General features: G+C 44.2%; 1 protein-coding gene across 1 annotated transcript in view; it reads right to left on the bottom strand.

Annotated features, from left to right (window-relative positions):
- Positions 1 to 6298: 6298 nt before the first annotated feature.
- Positions 6299 to 20103, bottom strand: part of HORMAD2 (HORMA domain containing 2) — a 22287-nt gene continuing 8482 nt past the window's right edge. Inside the window, exons 8-12 of the mRNA XM_009710113.1 lie at positions 18725 to 18876; positions 17913 to 18166; positions 16938 to 17046; positions 15674 to 15738; positions 6299 to 6403 (exon numbers count right to left, since the gene is read on the bottom strand). Of these exons, the coding sequence (XP_009708415.1) occupies positions 6299 to 6403; positions 15674 to 15738; positions 16938 to 17046; positions 17913 to 18166; positions 18725 to 18876 (685 nt within the window). The remainder of the gene's footprint in view (positions 6404 to 15673; positions 15739 to 16937; positions 17047 to 17912; positions 18167 to 18724; positions 18877 to 20103) is intronic.

Raw genomic sequence — 20103 nt, 5'->3', positions numbered from 1 at the left:
CTTATCCAAAACGTATAGAAATGCCGAGAGTGTTTGGGTTTTTTAGGGTTTTTTTGGATATTCCTGCCCCAAAGCCTCAGGTTAAGCTCTCTGTGCAGTACTTTGAAAATAGAAAGTACATGCTGTCAGGCAACTGGCCCAATTCTTTTTTTTACTTCAGTGTAATTCCACTACATCGGCAGGGAAACCAGGTAACAGCCACACAACCACAAGGCAAAGGAAATATTTGGTTGTGCACAGCCAGCTACGCTTTGTCTAGCTGTCATGCTTATCAATACCTTCCACGCCTCTGAAGCCTGCACTCATTCGGAACCTCTTTACCATGGAAGAACACCAAGATTGCTTCGGGGAAGTTTTGCCATGTGCTGTGCTATGGTCTCCTGCTCCTCTTGAAGTTGGTCTACATGGAGGTCGGTGCCAAAACAAGAGGTCCTTGCCCCCTGCCCCACAGCCCCTGAGCTTGTTTTCACCATCCCCCTTGCACCACCAGCAGCTCGTTGGCCATGGGGCGAGCCGGACCAGGGAAAGGCTCCGGCTGAAAACGAACTCAACAAATCGGTAGTTGATCTAAGCTTTTAGGAGAACAGACAGGTAATGCAGCGGCCGTAAGCTACCTGTGCTGTCCCTTCCCAGCTCTCTGCTTAGAGGACACAGCTAGGAATCACCAGAGCTCTGCTGATGCCGGATTTTATGGCCTAGGAGGAATGATCAAAGGCAAGTAACTGCCTCCACCGACCAAGATCCAGACTTCAATAAACGGTGCGGGGGGCAGATGCTGGGACTGGAAGGCTGTAGCAGAGGACAGCTGGAAGTGTGTGAGCGGAGCTCAGCAAAGGTCTCAGATGCCAGGTTGCAACAGCAGAGAGAAAAAAACAATAACCTTTCCTGCATGTAAGCAGAGCTCCTTCACTCTGGAAATACTGGTTATTAACGGAACTGCATCCTGTGATGCTGTTTTATTAATGCTGTGGAAGCACCTAGAAACATCCGACAAGATCAAAGCCCCGTAACAGCGGCTCCTGCAAGGGCTCACGAGATGTGGGTCCTGCCCCCAAAGGCCAGCACTCTCTACCGGGGGGGGAAGAGTGGAAGAGAGGGAGTCCTTCAGCAAACCACTGAATGCCCCCACCAGGGCACGCAGAGGGGTCTCCCCCAGCCCAGTTCTGTGCCTCACCCACAGGGACATGCAGTTTCAATTTACTGGTTAGATTGAACTTTTAAGAGAAAGTACTCAGGGACAAAAAGCAACTGTCCCCTGGTCCTCCTGACAAGTCCCTGACCCACGGCTGCATCTCTACCACCTGCTCAGGCTGACATTCACGGTTCTGAGGCTGGCAAAGGCTTGGGTAGATTCTAGCCAACTCAAAATGCCACTTTGTTTTCTAGAGACACCATTTTCCTGTGTTTTAGACAGTCTTACCCTCTGTTACTGAAAAAAAAAAAGTCTGTGTGTGATTCAAGGTCAATTTACTGCACAAAGGACTTGGTTTCCTGTTATCAAGCCTAGACTTTCATCAGAATAAACATCCCCTCACTGCACGTCCTGTAAAGAAATACAAGTAATACGAACAGAATATATCATGACATGCTTGTAAAAGAAACCGGTACCTTGTATTTGCCTACCACATCCCCCTTCTCCCACCGGTAAGCGTTCTCTGAAAGTCCTCCAGGGCAGGTCTTGGGTGCTTTCTTGTAAATAGCAGCAACGGGCCTTGAACCTTCCCGGACCATGCTAAAGCCCTTGTCTTCTCCATAACAAGGATGCCCTCCTTAAAAAGGTGTTAAAGGCAGAGCTAAACCATTAGCTAATCAGCCAAGAAAACATCCAGAGGCATGCACAGGGAATCCTTAGCCCTTCCAATACAAAGGCAAAATAAATGGGGACAGCTGTATTATTTCTGTTACAACCCGACCATACCACTGCTGTGCTGAATCCCAGCTGGAGTACCTGAATTCGTATTTCTCTAGCATACAAACGGCAAAGTCCACAGCAAGGTACTTAGAAGATGTCACAAGGCAGCCAATCCATTCTGCATTAGAACAGTAGGGCATTGATGCTGCGGGAAATGCCATACAGCCACGTCTGGCACACAGATACCCAGGGCAGCATTTCCTATGGAAAACTCCTGTGAGGCTCTGGAATCTCAGCCTCTGCTTCAAGGAAAGATATACGTGCCAACCTGACTTACATTACCCTCGGAAACTGGTTATGGAAAATGTGCCAGCTCAGATGCAAATCCCTCTTACTTACCTCGTGATGACAACAAAAGCCTGATGAAATTTTACTCATCCATTAACAAAAAAGACTTTGCCCAGCAACACACGTGGGTGGGATTCCAGTAGGGTGACATTATGCTTTTGGCACGAGGACCTTGGCCCCCAAGAATGGCAACCCTGTGGCACGACAAACGCAGGCACTTCGCGACAGCAGGCCACAACCACATACTTTACCTGCTGACTCAAGAGGAAGAATGCAGAACCTACAAAAATTAAAGTTCCAGCCAAAATCCCGAGATGGTAATCACATGGAAAACAGTTCTTTAGGTAAAGATTTATGATTAGAATTATACTCATGAAAATACTAGCTGATTTCTAATCACATTTATAGCAAGGTATATCCAAAGTATTTCACTGGTATCACTTCAGAAATCCACTGGAGGAAAAAATGATCGCTTAGGTCATTTGGGCAGTGTTACAATATGATTTTTGTGTTACCACCACGGACAGAGGTCCCTCCACGCTCCACTGAAATCAATGGCAAAACTCTTAACTCTCCTGTTTTAAGCGTGAAATAATCTTCATTTCTCCAAGTCCTGTGTCGTGTTTGATTTCTTCTCTCTGCTCTCCTTTCAAAACTGAAAGCAGCAGCAATCAGATCAGATGATTTCCTAGATCGCACGCAGCAGTGGAAATCCCAAAAGAATCCCCAGTTTTCAGGTGAAAAACGAATGTTGACACCTGTGCGTAAGGTTACTGTGCAGTACCAGGGGCTGGGGTTATTTTCTTGTTGAGGACAGTGTATTTAAGGATGTGGTTGAGACAATGCATTTTCCGTTTGACTTCAGTTTAACTTTCAGTTTGAAACAGAGATACCACTCTTCTTGTTAAACGCTATCCCAGAAACAAGGACCGCTTTTTAGAAGCACCGCCAACCTGTTTGTGGCTCGGCAGGTTAAGGATATCCACATTACATCGATTAAAAAGCCTGTGGTCACGATAAATGAGAAAGGGTTCCCCTTCTTCACTGATTTTCTGAAAACCCCTGGGAAGCATTCACTTTCTCCTAACAGAATGTTCCCAATATTCTGGTTTTTAAAGCGGCCTGTAATCTTAATTGCTGTTCGTATCTTTGGGAGATCAAAGGGAGGATGTCTGTGATTCTTTGTATTACTCACTGTTACATTAGCACAAAGATCACATATTCATTTATTTTGGTTTAAGAGGTAACAGTCTCCTTTCACTGCACGCACATAATTACTGTAAGCATTCCGAGGACTTGCCAAATGATGCATGGAGGGAGGAGGAGAATCTTTGAAGAAAATTGTTCAAACGTAATTTAGTTCACTAATTGGCAAGGGACCGTTACTAACGAATTGCTTCTGTTTTATGTCAGTAGTGAATCAGGTTGATGATGTGTAACATACCTTAAGTCAGTTAATGAGTATTAACAAGAAATGCGACTGAAACACAAGAAGGTTTTTTTCACCTTTAGCTAGCCAAGCAGAATTGCTAATAAATAAAAGGATATGTGTAAGTGGCTTATATGATTCCAATCTGCAGTGGAAAGACTTTTCTTAGAATCTGATGGTAACCACAAGTTTGTGGGAAAAAAAAAATTCAGACGCTTACCGTGGCAGTTCATCACAAGTTACTTTATTTCTAACCAAGCCTGAAATGAAAATGACTAAAAGTCATTACCGTAAAATAGCTGATTAGAAGCCAATGTGAACTGAGACAGTGAGTCTCTGGCCACGGCTACAAGACCAAGACACTGTGCAGTCAACTAAGCTGTGGATTCACTTCGCGGTGTCTGCGTGCACACTCTTACGATGTGGTAACTGAAGATAGCTTACTTCACTTTCGTTGTGGGACAAGACACTTTTTGCATCTCCCCGTGTGCACCAAGCAAGCTGGAATGCCCCTAAGCCTTGTGGTATCGTGCGCATAGGAGAAAGATTAACTTACTTGTTGGAGTAGCCACAGTCAGAGACGCCTTTGACTTTCTCCCATACGCATGACGCAACAACACAACAAGGCTTCGGTTGCAGGCAGGAGTCAGTGGGCTGAAGGAATATGGAAGCCACGCGGTCTTGCAGTGCCAGGGCAGAGCTTTCAGGTCAAGGCAGGTCCCAAGCTGTAGCCATTCTGTGAAGAACGCAGGCCTCCCGTGGATGTGCAGGCGTGAGAACAAATATCATTACAAAATCTGTGCAGAAGGAAGATTTCTGCTTTGCTCTGGCATGTGAACAAACTGGCTTATTAGGTCACAGGTGGAAAAATGAGAACACAGGACTAAAAGTGAGGATGAAGTGGAGAACTCTCATGTTCTACAAGTTTTGTGAAATGGGCATCAAGCCACGAAACCTGCCAGACACTGCTGCAGGCTCACGGACAGGCAGTGGTCTGTCTGCCTTGGGCCGAGTAAGGACAGCTGTGATATTAGCATGAGGATTGCAACGCGTTACTCAGCTACCTGGAGAAGGAGGTCAGCTGAGTATCTAGGGGTGTTCAGCTTCAGCATCCTCTCTACTCAGCCAGCTAGTTCCAGTCTGGCTTCCAACTTCTTCTGGTCAACGAGAGCAAAAGCAGAAGAGAGATGCATCAATCCCCACCTCCTCGTAGCTTTTATCTAGTCAAGGAAAGATCACTGTTTCAGCAGTGAGGAAGATCCCTGATGTCTGGAGCCAACCTTAAGCGCTGCCACAGCAGAAGACATCACCGTATGAATGACGATAGGGAACCCAGTGTGTCAAGCGATGGCACTGGCGGGCAAGGTCCCTCAATCAGATGCCCTAGACACTATGGGTCAGATACTTGCCAAGCAATCCTCGCTGCTTTCTACACAGCAATCTGACATACACCACAGAAGAAACACCCTACACCTAAAACCACTGCTGCTCTTCAAGTCCTGTCCCGAAATACCTCTGTTGCATATCTGAAATGTCAGGGATGCTGTTACACTACTGGGTCCATTACTCTGTTGAACTCTAGTGCTTTTATTTCCCCATCGTTGTAACATTTGAACACTTCAGGCAATCAGCATTACACCAGGAAGAAGGTGCACTACATTCCCTTCTTCACTGTTTCATATTTCATATTTTATTGTTAAAATGTTATTAAAATATTTCATATTTTGCGATGTGTATAAAGTAATGTAATGGCTATTCCCTAAACGCTTTTTATAAAATGTCTAAGACCAATTAAGACCATTTTGCTCCTCTCACTCCAGTAATAGCCATTAGGTCTCAACAGCGTGCCTGCCAGGCAATCTGCATGACACAAAACACAGCACTTCTGCTCCAAAGGGCACAGAATTATTTTCTTTCATTGCTGTTGCTCTCCTTACCTGAATTTGCAACCACAACGTACCCTTAGTAAAGTTCGGTTTTAAATGCGGTGTATTGCAACACAATTTGTATTGCACAACTGTCTAAGCCCCTTGGTATACACGGTGGGTTGCTGTTTTAGAAACAAGCTGATAATACAGTCATAGCAACACTACTTGCAGAGTCAGAAAAAAAACATTCAGCACCAGCAGAAAATGTGTATAGATTACTTTATCTCTGTATTCAATATAGATAAAAATCCTTCTTTGAAAAAAAAATCTATGCTCCGGAAACAGCAGATAGGATGAAGTTAAGCACAATCTAGTGAATCATGAGACTTGTTGTTTGCTGGCATTGATACCTCAGAGAGTTCATCTTGAGAGAGTGTCATTAAATATTGATGACATATTGGCAAAGGACAGTCCAGCCACAGAGGAGGCAATTTAGCTGGTGGGATGGGGTGGGCGGGGAGTGAGGGAGAGAGACGGAGAGAAAGAAGCACACAGACACCATTCACATGGAAACACAAATCCTCAACTTTAGAACACCAAACAAGGGCTGTTAGTTGACATTGTCATGACGATTATGGTGCTGCTTGTCTCTTGGCAATCCAGAGTTTTCACGAGACAAACATGCAGAAATACATGTGGTATGTGGAAGAGTTAAATACTGGAAGAGAGTAAAGGTCTTTACTAGTCAGACGACCATGCAAACTCACATCTTCCAAAGTGTATTGTGTGTCAGAATGAACATCATCTCCTGCTGTCCCGAATCAGCTTCTCTGGTTCACTGACCTTCCTTTTCTTCTTGGGTTCTATTACCTCTTCCTGGCTAAATGCAAGGTTCAGGCAGCTTATCTGTAAGAACCATCAGAAACAGGGATCATTCTCACGGTACAGGCTCCTGCTAGATAAGTCAAGAAACACAACTTCCAAAACTACAATGTGTTTTCCTGGATCCTCCTGGGTTTGCTCAGTGTGATCCTGTTCTCCACAAAAGCAATTAGGCAAGGAATCAAAACTGGAGTACTGGATGGAATTGAGACTGTAAGATTTGTGAACGCAACAGGTTCAGCTTCAGGGACGGAGAATGGCTTTGGTGGCAGAAGGAACAGTACCCACTTCCTCACCGCTGACAGAAAATACCAGCAGCAAGGAGACCTTTGAGAAATATAATAGCTTATAGGGCACAGCCTGTTTCATCGACCTGAGATAATCATAGAAGTATGTAAAAGACGGGGGGCACTTATGTCACATTTGCAGTCACCAGCAACAGCCTTTCAGGAGGAGACATACAGTACCTCTATTTGTACATCAGGCAATTTCAACGTGAGTTGGTCGATCTCAGACTTCAAAGACTACCTGTGAGTCTGTGAAAAATAACTAAGCAAAGCAAGCTTTTTTCCAAGAGGCTTAACTTCCCTCTAGAAAGACACAAGCCTCCCTCAAAAATATTCAGAGGTCTACAAACCAAAAGGTTAAAAAACACGGATAAATATATGTTAGAATATAAATGGGTCAATGGTACAGGCAATTCAGACAGACCACAGAGAGATGGACAGCCAGAACAACAGCTGAAGTGTTGGCTGTGCCAAGTGACAAGCTCACTTATTCTCATTATCACATAACATATTTACATTTTTACAATAATAATCTGGAGCTGCAGAGAGTAACGTGTGTTGTTGCCCACCCAGAAGGGACAAATCACACAGTCTGGCAATGTAAACTCGCTTGCTCTCGCTGGAACTGAGCTAAAGGGACACACCACAGCACACCGCTTCAACTTTGCCTACAAAAAGAAGTTCATTTGGCTGAAAGTAAGGTGAATGAAGAGGGAAAAGAGTGCTAACCGAGTTCCTGCTCCAAAACTGGAATACCTTACTCCAGTTTCACCGTAAAACATGAAGAATCACGTAACTGAAGCAGGATAAACACAAGGAGTTAATAAAGAGCTACTCCAAAACGCATCCGGGAGACAAGCACAAGGTCTCCAGATTACAAGCTGCGGTCATTATAGAATTCCCCACTCGCGTCATCAAGGCTTGCTTTCTATCTGACCTTGGTATGAGGCTTCGGTAATCTCTACATAGCAATGCGCTTTCTAATGTGTGAAATAACTCTGATTATGGATTAACAGTAAAATAGTCTGAAACCTCACTTTGCCTCTCTATCGTGTTTCAAATTGTTTTTCCTCGCCTCTTCCCTCCTCTTCATTATGAGCAACACAATATTGCTTAACGCAGAAAGTACAATTTCCTTTCCACAAAAACAGAGAAAACAAGAATCTGCCAAAGTGGGACAGGAAGGTTCTCTTTCATCCTGCACACTCAGGCTGACAAAACTCCCAGTGCTGCCCAAGGCATATTTGCCCGAGGGAAGAGTGATGAGTGGATCTCTGTGTTACAGCTCCTGACCTGATATCCAGCTGCTCAAACTGGCATTTTAGGCAGTTATTTACTTTCCTTTCCCTGGCATCATTTTAACCTGTCTGCTTCCTTTTTTGAAGTGAAGGGCCCAGAGAGGGGAAACACCGCATCCAAAAACCCTCTAGTGCTAACACAGCTGCAGGGTTTGTACCCTGTCTTGCTGGCCACACATAAAGCAAAGTGACGATCCCCCGTTTCCCGGCCCCCCCCCAGTCACCTGAATAAGGCAGCTCTCCTCCTGTTTTAGCCTAAACCGCATAAAGACAGCATCAGCTAGAGCTGGTGCTTTTATTTCCTCTATTGAGGAACCGATCTTCTGCAGCATAGACAACTACTCAGTAAAGTTTTTACCCCTTTGCTATTCCTCCTAAATTTTCTGCATGGATGGGATACTTTTGAAGTGGGAGAGAGAGCCACAACAAGCAGCTGCTCACGCCGAGTCCACTGCAACTCTCCCACAGTCTTCCTCCCCTTTACCACAGGCAGCATGACCACCTAACAGAAACCTGAGATGAGAAGAGTAAAAACATCTATGCAAGCCATCAAGTGCTCTGCACAAGCACTATTTATCGATTGAATAAGACGTCAATCTTGTGAAGTATTTCAGCGGAGCCAACATGTCCTGTCGTGCCCCTGCCCAGCTACAAGTTCACGTAGGAACTCAGAGTCAGGAACAGCCCCTAAGTCCAACTTCCAGGTCCCATCCTTAACCAAACACTCAAGCTTCTTCCCCAGAAATGTTGCTCTAAATGGGATTAAGTCAGATCCTACATATGTTTATTTGACTTTAACCAGAAAGTAAACCTCTTAAATGGTGTGGTGACAAGCAGGAAATCCCTCCCATTGACTAAATATACAATCAAAACCTCCAGAAGTTGATTAATTCTGATTTTTCCCATGTACTGGGGTGCTTGACTTCGAATGACTGATAGGAGAGCTCGTGCTGTATGAATGTTGGTTTTTTGTCCTGCACAACCACTACGGGTCCTCGGCTCCACTGATGAGCCAGGTGCAATAAAAGCACATCAGACAAGACCGCGGCCCTTGCACGCGTGCCCTGCAAAGGGACCATGCTGACAACAGGACGGGGGGACAAGCCCAGCTCAAGTAACAAAGACAGGAACAGATCTGTGACCTCCTGACTCTGAGTCCAAGGCGTAGTTCTGGGTCTAGGTCATACCATGAACACACCGTGAGTTTGAATCTCCTGTTTTACAACACTGCACTACACATCACACAAAAGTATTATTTTGCCGCAGAATTTTTCTGTAAAACTACAGCTAACTTGTGAATCATACAAGTGTTACTAATTTCTGGCATAAAACTAACAGGACAGCTGCACATTGTCTGGAGAAGATATCAGGCTAAAAATAGATTAGACTTAGATTAAAGCCTTCCCAAGGCAGACTGGTGGATGAAACAGAACAAGCAGACCACAGCTACACTGCTATTCTTAGACAGACAAAATCAGGACCTAGTTTTGTGCTCTGCAATTTTCAATCCCCAGTGTCCCCACTTATTCCGGCCAAAAATTCCCAGCATAAATCGAAGCAAATTTACAGCTCTTCTGACATGTGTTTTGCTTCCCAAGGCATCCTATGTAGGAAAGCTAAAATTGCACAAGGGCGTTCGACTGTGTCCCTCTTTGTCCCTGGCCTGCGCGATGTGGACGTTTGGCACCCAGCAAATTTTATGCCCTCAGAAGCGATCCCTTTGTCAGGGACACAGTGTTTAGTTTTGTACCTTGTAACTATCCTGACAAATTCAGGAGCACATTAATGTCAAAAGAAGTCCAGTTCCATCAAGAGAGCTCGAAGAGTAAGGACTGAGATACCAGACTTAACTGCTGAAACAAGGCAAAATGATCCTCTGGTGTCATGGCAATGAACAGTATCTGCAAGGGATGTCTATCATCATCAGGAAACTTTAATCAGAGCGAGCCAGTGCCTGATGCACCCTGTGATTTCAGTTGCAGCTAACATTGACTCGACAACAGAGCAAATTCTTGCCACTTTCAAAAGTCAAGCCAGTGACTCTTTAAATTGATCCCCTAAGACGTGAGGCATCCCTGGTGAACAGCCCTTTCTCTCTGGTTGAAGGCAATAATTCCCATCTGCTCACTGACAGTTGGCTGCTCCATGCTCTCCAAGCACAGCAAAAATCTAGGTTCACAAGGTACGTCATGGTGTCCAGTGAAAGGACAAGAGGAAATGGACACAAACTGAAATACAGGAAATTCCATTTAAACCTAAGGAGAAACTTTTTTTTAACTGTGAGGGCAATCAATACTAGCACAGGTTGTCCAGGGAGGCTGTGGAGTTTCCATCCTTGGAAATGATTGGACAAGGTCCTGAGAAACTGGCTCCACTTCACTCTGCTTTGAGCATCTAGGCTGGACATGAAGATCTCCAATTGTCCCTTCTGACCTCAGTGATTCTGCAAAGGTGGCACAGTGGTTAAATGCTCAACGCAAGGCTCACCCTCGTCTCGTATCAGTTTCCAGTGAAACGATCACACTGACATCAGTGGAATTAATCCTGATTTTCATCTGTACAAGTGGAGGAGAATCATACTGGTTAGCATGAAAGCCAATTTACGCAGGTGGAAGAATGAAAGACACTCACTGTGGTGCTTCTGTGGAAACTTGCCACATATTTGTCCCCAGGAAGCCATGCCAACACATCACTGACTACCACTAGTCCTCTTCCTTTTCCATAGCTCACTGTTAAGATCTTTGACATTCAACGCAATTTCTTTTTTGCAAACTGGAAGTCTCACAGGCCTACTCTGAACCTCATGTCTCCTGCAGCACTTGAAGGACTAATGAACAGATTTTTCCAGAGTATATAAAAAAAATTCTTCAAAAATACCTGTTGAAAAAAAATGTATCAATGTGTCTCCTTATAATCTCTCCCAGGGCCCTCAATCACACTGCACATCGCTGCGCCGGCCACTCTGACTGCCAGATCACGATCCAACATGCCTCCCAAAACCAGAAGCCTTCCCTGATAAGGTTACAGCATTGTAACGGAGGAGGCGAAAAGCAATGGACACCTCTTCTGCCTACTAGGCTGCGACCCAGCTTAGTCCCTTGTGGGATATTAGATCTGTCCAACCTTAATTCATGCAGATTTCTCTAGAGGTCTGGTTGCTAGCACGTACATTATGAACATACGTAAAGGCAGCCAGTGTGGAAGCACCACATCTTCCTGAGATATCCCTGGGGTAGCTGTCAGGGAATCCCAGGGCACAAGGGTTACATCTCCCCGGATCTGCGGCGTGATGGGCCTCACCTCTGAATGAAGAGATCACTAGGAAACTGTTTCCTGCACACTAGACAGGGATAACTCATGCAAGGGATGAATGGCCCCAAGATACAGCTAAGGATCTGACGTGAGTTGAGAGAAGCCAGGAATTTCCTGACCTCCCTGTCTCACTCCTCCCAGAATGGCCTGAGCTCACAGGAAGGAGAGAGGCAAGCTCATCTCTGAATCTTTCTCTCTTCATTGTTTGGGTCTGTGTAGCCTCAGCTGGTTTGGAGGGGAAAATGTTCTGGGAACTTCTCATCAGATACAGCTCTCTTGATAGACAGTTAGAGATAAACCTTTCTTTTTTTTTTCTTCTTTTCTGCAAAAGTTCAAGATAATGACATTGTCACAGAAAAATGCTTTCCTATTGCTCTGCAAATGGCAGGCTTCACCCTTCAACTGCTTTCTGTCATGGCAATTTTAAAAGTGTTTGCCTGGGAAAAATCAGACAACAGAGGTCTTGATCTCCAAGCTGTTATTCTGCAATTGAATCCACTCGTGCTGACCTTCACTTTCAGACAGAAGCTGTGTACGACATGGAAGCTCAGCAAAGGCACAAGCATCTCCATCAGAGTAATCACGGCCCTGGGCACCAGCAGGACACTGATCACTGGCAAACACGACAGATATTGCTCACAATGGGTCATCCATGACAGAGTGTGTTCACACTGCCTTCCATTGCTGCCACAGTCCCTCGGAGAAAGAGGACATGGCCAGGTAGCCAAGTCTTCTGCATGAGGAGCAGCAGCTGGAAGCCAGACAGGCTATCCTCTGAGGTCTAAACCAGCACAGCTTTACAACCTTTAGGTATGAATCTCTCCCTAGACATCTAACTTTCAGACAGCTCCCGTTAAGAGAGCTAATCCACATGGCAGGAGCATGCCGACAGAAGGCAGTGAATCGCAGTGCAGAGATCCCTGAGCTGTCACTGATCCCAACTGGTATGTCCACACAATGCCAAGCGTCAACACACTTCCTCATGTCCCCCAGCAGTCTAGTAGCACAAGCACGGCCAGTCCAGCAGCATCAGCAGTGTCTGGCGGTAGCTAATGAAGCCAGAAACTTGGGAGGCAGAGCTGACTTGTGCTGTGCTGATATGGCCACACCATTTCCAGCCCTGGCGCAGGCTCGGTCAGGGGCGATTCAGGGCTCTCTGCACGGCTGCTTCACTGTGCAGCGAGACTGTGCTCTAAGGACCACCCCAGAACTTCAGCCCACAGCTTCCTGATGGGAGATAAAAGCCTGCAGAGGCGTCCACATGGTCAGATTTTACTCATTTTCTAGTTCTGTTTCATTCCAAACTCATTCCACTGCAACATGTTTGCTTACACGAAGACAAAGCTGACCAAAATCAATCTGCAGGACAAGAACATTAAAAATATTCACAGAAGGACAAAGGAGTATGCTGAAGAATTCAAAAAGTTGTCTTAAGTTCAGCATGGGACCCCATTCTCATCAGCAGATTTTTATAAGCTAAACCAATGGGCAGCAATTCCCTAGCTCACCCAACTCTTCCCAACTCCTACAATGCCAGTGGAAAGTAGCAAGGCGCATAAAGATAGCACACTGGGCCAAAGCTTTGGCTGATGCAATCAGAAAAACTCTCCTGAAGTCAGAAGAGGTAGGCTAATTTATATGCTGGTGTCTAACTCTGGATGATTAAGTACAGAGATGCTTTGCTGGGAAAGGGCAATCTCTCATTTGATCCTAAGTATCATCAATCATGAGATTGCAGATAAAACGACAGTTGAGCACATGTAAATTTTTCTCCAATCTGAAAAGCCTTCTGTCAGAGAACTCTCCATGGCCATTACTAAAGGCCAGTTACAGTACTAACTGGACAGGAATAGCTGCTTCTTTTTCGGCAGATCTGCATCCTTTGTCTCTCCCACGTCAATTAGATAAAAATAAGCCTTTAATACCTTCATTCCTGGTTTTCCTGAAGAGCTATAGGTCAGGAAGATAATGACCAGTAAACTCAGTTCTAACAGCACAGTTTTTATTTTTGATAACCAAGGAATCAGAAGGAATAAAGTAGTTCAGTGAATGGGCTCGTCCACATTTCCGAAAGCAACTTGTGACTATTCGTACCATTTTTGAACTCAGCACTTCTTGAATATCAAATCCTTGTACAGATATCAAGTTCTGGGACACTCCAAATTGTTTTAGTTAGTTCTGAAAATCTTGGCCTGAACGTTTAACCGTATGGAGAGCATCTTTAAACCCAAGTCCCCGAGGTGCTGCTCCATGGACAGCAGACGAGCTAACGCTGCGTTGCCACTGGAAGGGCAGGTCTCCCTCCCAGACCCTCTCTGCCCGTTCCTCGCCACCCAGTCTTGCTCGCTCCCTTACGGCAGTGCAGTACATGAGCAATCATTCATTAAGCTAGCGCAAGGGGATCTTCTCCTGGTGCAAACCTACCACTTAAAGTCACGCACTAGCACTGCCACTCTAAAGGCTCATGTCTGCCCCAGTAAAGGGAGACCTCCATGGCCCAGGCTACGTTGTTCCCCAAGGCCCCTCACACACCAAGTTGATTAAACTCTGAAATCCAGGGGAAAACAAGTCACTCTGGAGACCTTATAGCTCTTTAAAGCAGAGAGTTTCTCTGAACACACCTGACAGCTGGAAAACGCTATTATTTGACTCTACTGTAATCTGGATAGCAACAAGGTGTTTGCATTCACACTCCAACAGGACTACTTCTACCTGTCTTACCTATACTTGACCCTGTTAGATAATACCTAACTCAGACTTCCCATCCACCCAAGCTTGTCCTCATTTTTTAAGACAAACTTCACTCACCAGTTTGGCTTCCTGATTCAAGTGGAATACACAATGGTCATTTGTTTTAACCACTTCCCTCAGAAAAGAAGGGAAAGTCCCTCTCATGGAAAATAGTGTCAAATTTTTATTAGCGCTGGCTTTACAATGATGATTTTAACTAGTGACTTGACTTTGTTTTTCCCTAAACTGACTGAAATATTAGCCAACTTCCAAGCTATGATGGTTTAAAAAATAGTATCAAAGAATACATTAAAAGAAAACCCAAACTCTGCATGCAGAATCTACCAGGCAGAGGGCTTGGGATTTTTATTTTTTCTTAAGTCTTTGGAAGCATACAATGGATAAAGTGACTCTTCCATTTTTCAGCAACTAATGCTGTTTCCACCACCTTCAGACACTCTCACTATTGCTACTGTATTCTAATGAAATTCACATGCTGCAAGAGAGAGGTGTCTGGTGCCCCGCTTACAATCGTGACAAACCCAAAAGAATGTCAGAGCATGAATCTGTGGGACAACCATGAGTAACAAACAAGAAAGGCTCCTGTTTTCACACAGACGACAGAATAAACAATGATCAGAAGGAAACTGGAGGAGGTGACACAAAAAGAAATGTGGTTAAAGTTTGAAAAATACCAGCCTAGGCACAGAAGTTCATTTCTAAGATCCAGAGTCAAGGCAAATACTTCACAGATGCCTTTTGAATGACACGGTTAAGTTGTAGTCTCCAGTTGCTGTCTGGGTTAGACACCCCGGGATTCTTTTCCACAGAGGCGGGGAAAATTTTAGTAGCAATTTCCTACTCTCATTAACTTATCCTGTAAAGATTCAGTTTCTGAATATTCAAGCTCACACGATTTTCAACTAATTTGAATGGGAGGAGGATCAAGTGGCAAGTCTGGTGGTGTACAGAGATTTGCCCTGTCACTGAAAAAACCTCTGCACAAGCCCATGAATTCGAGCTCTGATTCTGACTCAGGGCTTGGCCTGGGCAGCCTCCAGGATGGAATTAATTTCACATAACTTTACTTATCTAAAATTACATGTCTGGTCTACCCTAGTTCTTTGGGTTGCCCCAACAACTACTGAAAAAGAGATCAGCACCTCCAGGGGAAAATTCTTCCTATCCTAGCAAGGTAGCCAAAAAGGGATACCATCCAGTAAGTACCTGTGACTCACATGTGAAGATAGTCTGGAAGCAAGAAAGGAGAGGTGAAGACCATGTTAGGCAACAGATAAACACACTCTTCAAACCTAAAACTGGGTGGTGATTTCAGAACCTTAATCCAAAAACACACACAGGTAAACCAGCCTGGCTGGGACACTGATACATTTAGTCTGCATGTGTAATCCACAAGTGCCAACTCCAGAGAATGGCACAAAATTCTTGTACTGGATGTATGAAATAAGCTGACCATCTTCCTAAATGCTTCCAGTTCATGCTTATATCCCTATGCCCTAATACTCTGCAGCCTCTATGTATTTTGATACTGCACAATAAATCCACTAATGTTAACTGAACCTCATGCCATCCTAGATGACATAATGTTCCGTGGCAACGAATTCCACCTTGCCCGGTGTATCTTAGAACCACTAAAATTTCCTCACCTGCTGAGATGCCTTTGAGCAAGGCATCCTGCCCATCTCCTTTATTCCCATCTTCTTCTTTCCACCTACAATCCAAACACCAAATCAAAATTAGCTGTGAAGTTAAAACCCTATGTTTAATTGAAAAAAAAAATAATCCAGAAGCCTGACTAAGCCATTGTGGCAAAATCCCATGCCTGATCTGAAATTGTGTAACCTTTGCTCTCAGGCACTGCCAACACTGGCAGTTTATTTCTGGAAACAAGAGATTTCAGAATAAAATGTCATCTGAACATGCAACACACCAGCTCGCAGCAGCTCCTATCAATTATAGTGAAACTCCATTTTAACCTGGTTTCTAAGAAAACAAAGCTTCTGGCTGCATATGCTCTATCCAAGCGCTTCTGTGTATGGGGAAGGAGGGGAGCTGGCCCCTTGACTAGTAACTATTGACCTTATTAGATAGTTTCAGTAAAATTTGAGGAGCGGGGTGTCCCAAAGCACCTCAGTTTCATGAAAACAAGCAACTGGTTAGAGGAGGAAGATCCTGTTAATATCCCCTGAGAGGAAAAGGTGGCAGTACGAGTTCACCCCTTATTAGTCATCATAGAATCTGCAGGAGAAAGACCTGAAAAGGTGACTTCATAGGCAGACAAGCTGCTTCATTCCAGTGCTTAGGGGATCTCAGGAATGCTATTTACCATTTTGTCACTAGATGGTATTGTTCCACAGGCTATATCTGAGAGCCTCAAAGGTCAAATACAGCACGGTATATCAGAAGCTAGGCTGACTGAAGTGAGAGAAAAGGCTTTTTTTTTTCATGTATTTTCATGTATGTTTTCACACATGGAAGTCATTAGCAAATACAGCACGGTATATCAGAAGCTAGGCTAACTGAAGTGAGAGAAAAGGCTTTTTTTTCATGTATTTCATTTATGTTTTCACACATGGAAGTCATTAGCGAAATCAAACTGTAACAGCTAAAGGAAAAGAGCTTTGGTGAAAATGTAGAAATGTAACTGAGTATTGATGAACTGGGCATTTCCTCCATATCTGAAAAAAACTACTGAGACAAAGAGGTGGAGAAATACTGATAAAAAATTGAATGCTTCTGTTAACAAACCAAGCATATACAACAAGCCCTTCTGCATAGTTCAATCGGATCTGACACAAATTCAAAGAGCCTGACAAACTCTATTCATTCACTTCAAAGCAAGTGAGAAAATCCAAATATTATGCTAGGATACAGTCATGAGCACCTTCAGTTTTGAAACTGGGCATTTACCTGTATCTTGAAGGTAAAAAGAAGATGCTTCTGTTTTCCAGCCTGGATGGGTGTCACTTCTGTCCTCCTCATGCTCACTTGAATCTGCTCTGACAGGGAGAGGGTGATTCTGTAAAGCAAATGATGTTTTGTCTTAATAACATAACCTAAAAAATATGCCAGGTGGTAAATCCATAAACCCAGCACTAATAGGGATGAGATTTTCAGAGCTCCTCAGCATCCAGGCCTTCCTTCTCCCAAGCCTACAGGTCTTTCAAGGAGAAATTTTCTAAGACAAGACAGAATTCTGTGCTAAATGGCTTCCTATCTTCAGGAGTTAGTTATGTAGGGGTTTATTCCCTGGCACTGACCACCTAATATTAAAGTGTCAAGTCTGAGCTACCCGTTTTGGGCTGCCCCTTCTGTTGTTTTGGAGAGAGGCACCACCAGAGGACAATTCATTCTGGCCTACCTTGGTGTCTACGGAAATTATCTGAATTACCTGCTAAAGATGCCCCCTTTGCCACTAAACACGGAGGGGGCCTAAAGAAACTGGACACAACGCACAACTTCTAGATGGCTAGAGGTAAGTGGAAGGAATCCCACCTAACTACACAGTGGAATGTGGTTTAGTCCTAAGAAATGCGAAGTGGAAATGCAAAACTGTTCGCAATTTTCTCCCTTTTGTGCATTTCTGTGTATAAGTGTGCATGTGCGTGTGTGTGTGCACACACATGTGTTGGGTCTCTCCGTACAATCAGTGCCCTCTTCTGGGAGAACATACTAGACTCAGTAAGCCAGTGGATACGCTGAAATGAAACTCACTTTATGTCTATGGACTTCCAGCCTCAGCGTTCAGTCCACTGTAGGGCTGCTGCCCAACACAAGCTGAAACCCTTATTAAACTAGGATTGTGAGAAAATGTTTTTTTTAAGGAGAGTTTTGCTAGATAAACCTTGTTCCTCCAGCGAGAACCAAATAGAGCTATTTCTATACCTTTGTGCTCCCCTCCTCTTCCTCTTCATCACAGTCTAACCCTTGATGGGAGATCTCAGTAGGTCCATTCTTCTGGATCAGGTTGCTTTCAACTGTCCCCATTCTTTTCTTTTCAGTTGTCACTCTCACTTTCATCAGGTGGAAGCCGGTGGAGACTGACCCTACTCTCAGGTTGACAGGATCGCCATCAAACAACAGGTCACCAGGGCTGACATCTTCCTTAAAGCCAGGGGGCTGGTAATCTTTGGGAGTTACTACACGGGGAGAAAGGACCCACTGGTGTCAGAGAAATCAAGTTCCATCTCTCCTTAATCTGATTTATAAAGAAGAAGTGTATACCAGCCTCAAGTCACAACATCAACCACTAAAAATATTCTGGGTTTTTTTTCAGGAAGAAGGGAGAGAACGCAAAGGAAAAAATGAACTGAATAAATGTTACCAGAGAGCTCAAAGAATGACTTTAGGATGCTGAGATACCATTCATATGCTCAGCTTTCTGGAGCAGACCCTGACATTGCCTGTTCCTTAAAAAAACAAAACCAAAAACCAACAGTGAAGGAGAAGAATGTCTCCTTTTAACACTGCATGGCTGTACTTCTTACATGGATGTTCAAACCTTTCTCAAGAAGCACCTGCCATCCCTGTGTATCAGAAGGCTTTACTGTATTTTACACCATTTCTCACTGTTATCAGCTAACAGCTGGTACCATTTCACCTTTCTATGCTTTATTTACTTTACAGGGGCTCACGACTGTTATAGAAACTGATGGAAAGAGAATTTTTCCCCACAGCACGCACTGTTTTCCACCTACCATCATTGTAATAGAGGATTTTCATGGTCAGGGTAACGTCATTGGGAAGCGGCCCCAGGTTTTGCATTAACAGGTACAGTTTACCGATCAGGAGCCTGCTCGCCCGTTTAACATCCTCGCTGCACACCCCATTCACAAAGTTCATTTGGTTGCTACAATCGGAAGAAAAATAACAGATTTGTTTTCCTCAGTCATGAATATTCACGATCTAATTACAAATACAGAGCACTCACTGACTTGTCTGAAACCACCAGCAACAAAGCTACAATGCCTTTATGTAATTTCCAGATAAACAGGGAAGTGAAACAGACTCCAGGGATGGGGTGGCATCAGCAAAACAACAGCTCTAAACTAAGAGGCACGGCATTTACATTTGAAGGGACTTTGTAGCTGGGGCAATGGACCCCCTTATACAAATGTCATGACTCACTTGTTTGAACATGATTAAATTCGATCAAAGCACCATAAAACAAGAGCCTTTCACCTAAGCAATTTCAGGAATGAGAGGAATGAGGTGAGAATCCCATACAAAGCTGATTCATCACAGGGGCTATTTTCAAGTTCATTTTGCAGTTTGAAGAGAAGTGAACTGCATGTTCTCACTTCAATTCCATGTAAGAAAAACTAGCTCAGAAGCACATTTTTCAAAAGTGAGTAAGGGGCATTCCTCTCACCTCATTCACCCACCCAAATGTCACAGCTGGCTAGTCTAAGCAAGCAGTCTAGACCGAGATAAAAGTGTAACAGAAGTGGGATGAATCGCCCTCTGGAGGGGTTTGTTTCTTTTGACTACAGAGGTAGATGAGATGAGCAACTCCGAGATCAGCCAGCTAACCTTAGATGGCTGAAGACGGACTAGATGAATCACTACATGACTAAGGAACCTAAACTTCTTTAACTTTCAATGAGAAGGGGCCATAAAAAAATGTAGCTCCTTCATGACATCTTTGGAAGACGAGTGGCACGTGGATGATGCTATATACAGGCTGGATGGTCCCTAACAAATCATCTCAAATTGCTTCAAAAGCAGTAAGTAGCCTAAGAGAGCAGAGAGGTTCTCAGAGCTGAATTTGACTGACTAAACCACTGGAAGGAACAGCTTCATTAAGACTTGATTTCCCCTTCCAGTTGAAGCTTCTCGGCTCATCATGAAAATGGAGCGGTTGTTGAACAGCTTGACTTCCCAGGGTATGCAGAGTATGGTTTGGTAGGCACCAAAATGCCAGAAGGAAAACTCTGTGCTATTAGATTAAATCCTGTATGTTCAGAAATGTGCATCAAGTGAGAGGACAAATGCTGGCAAGGCCTAAGGTGGAGTAAAGAGAAGGCAGGCCTTTTCTTACACATCACCTTTACAAGTCTTGAGATTAGCAGAATAG

The sequence above is a fragment of the Cariama cristata genome, unplaced genomic scaffold, assembly GCF_000690535.1.
Source record: "Cariama cristata isolate BGI_N322 unplaced genomic scaffold, ASM69053v1 scaffold401, whole genome shotgun sequence".
In the NCBI taxonomy this organism is placed as follows: domain Eukaryota; kingdom Metazoa; phylum Chordata; class Aves; order Cariamiformes; family Cariamidae; genus Cariama; species Cariama cristata.
The sequence above is the reverse complement of the archived record's forward strand: the minus strand, read 5'-3'. Positions and strand labels throughout refer to the sequence as shown.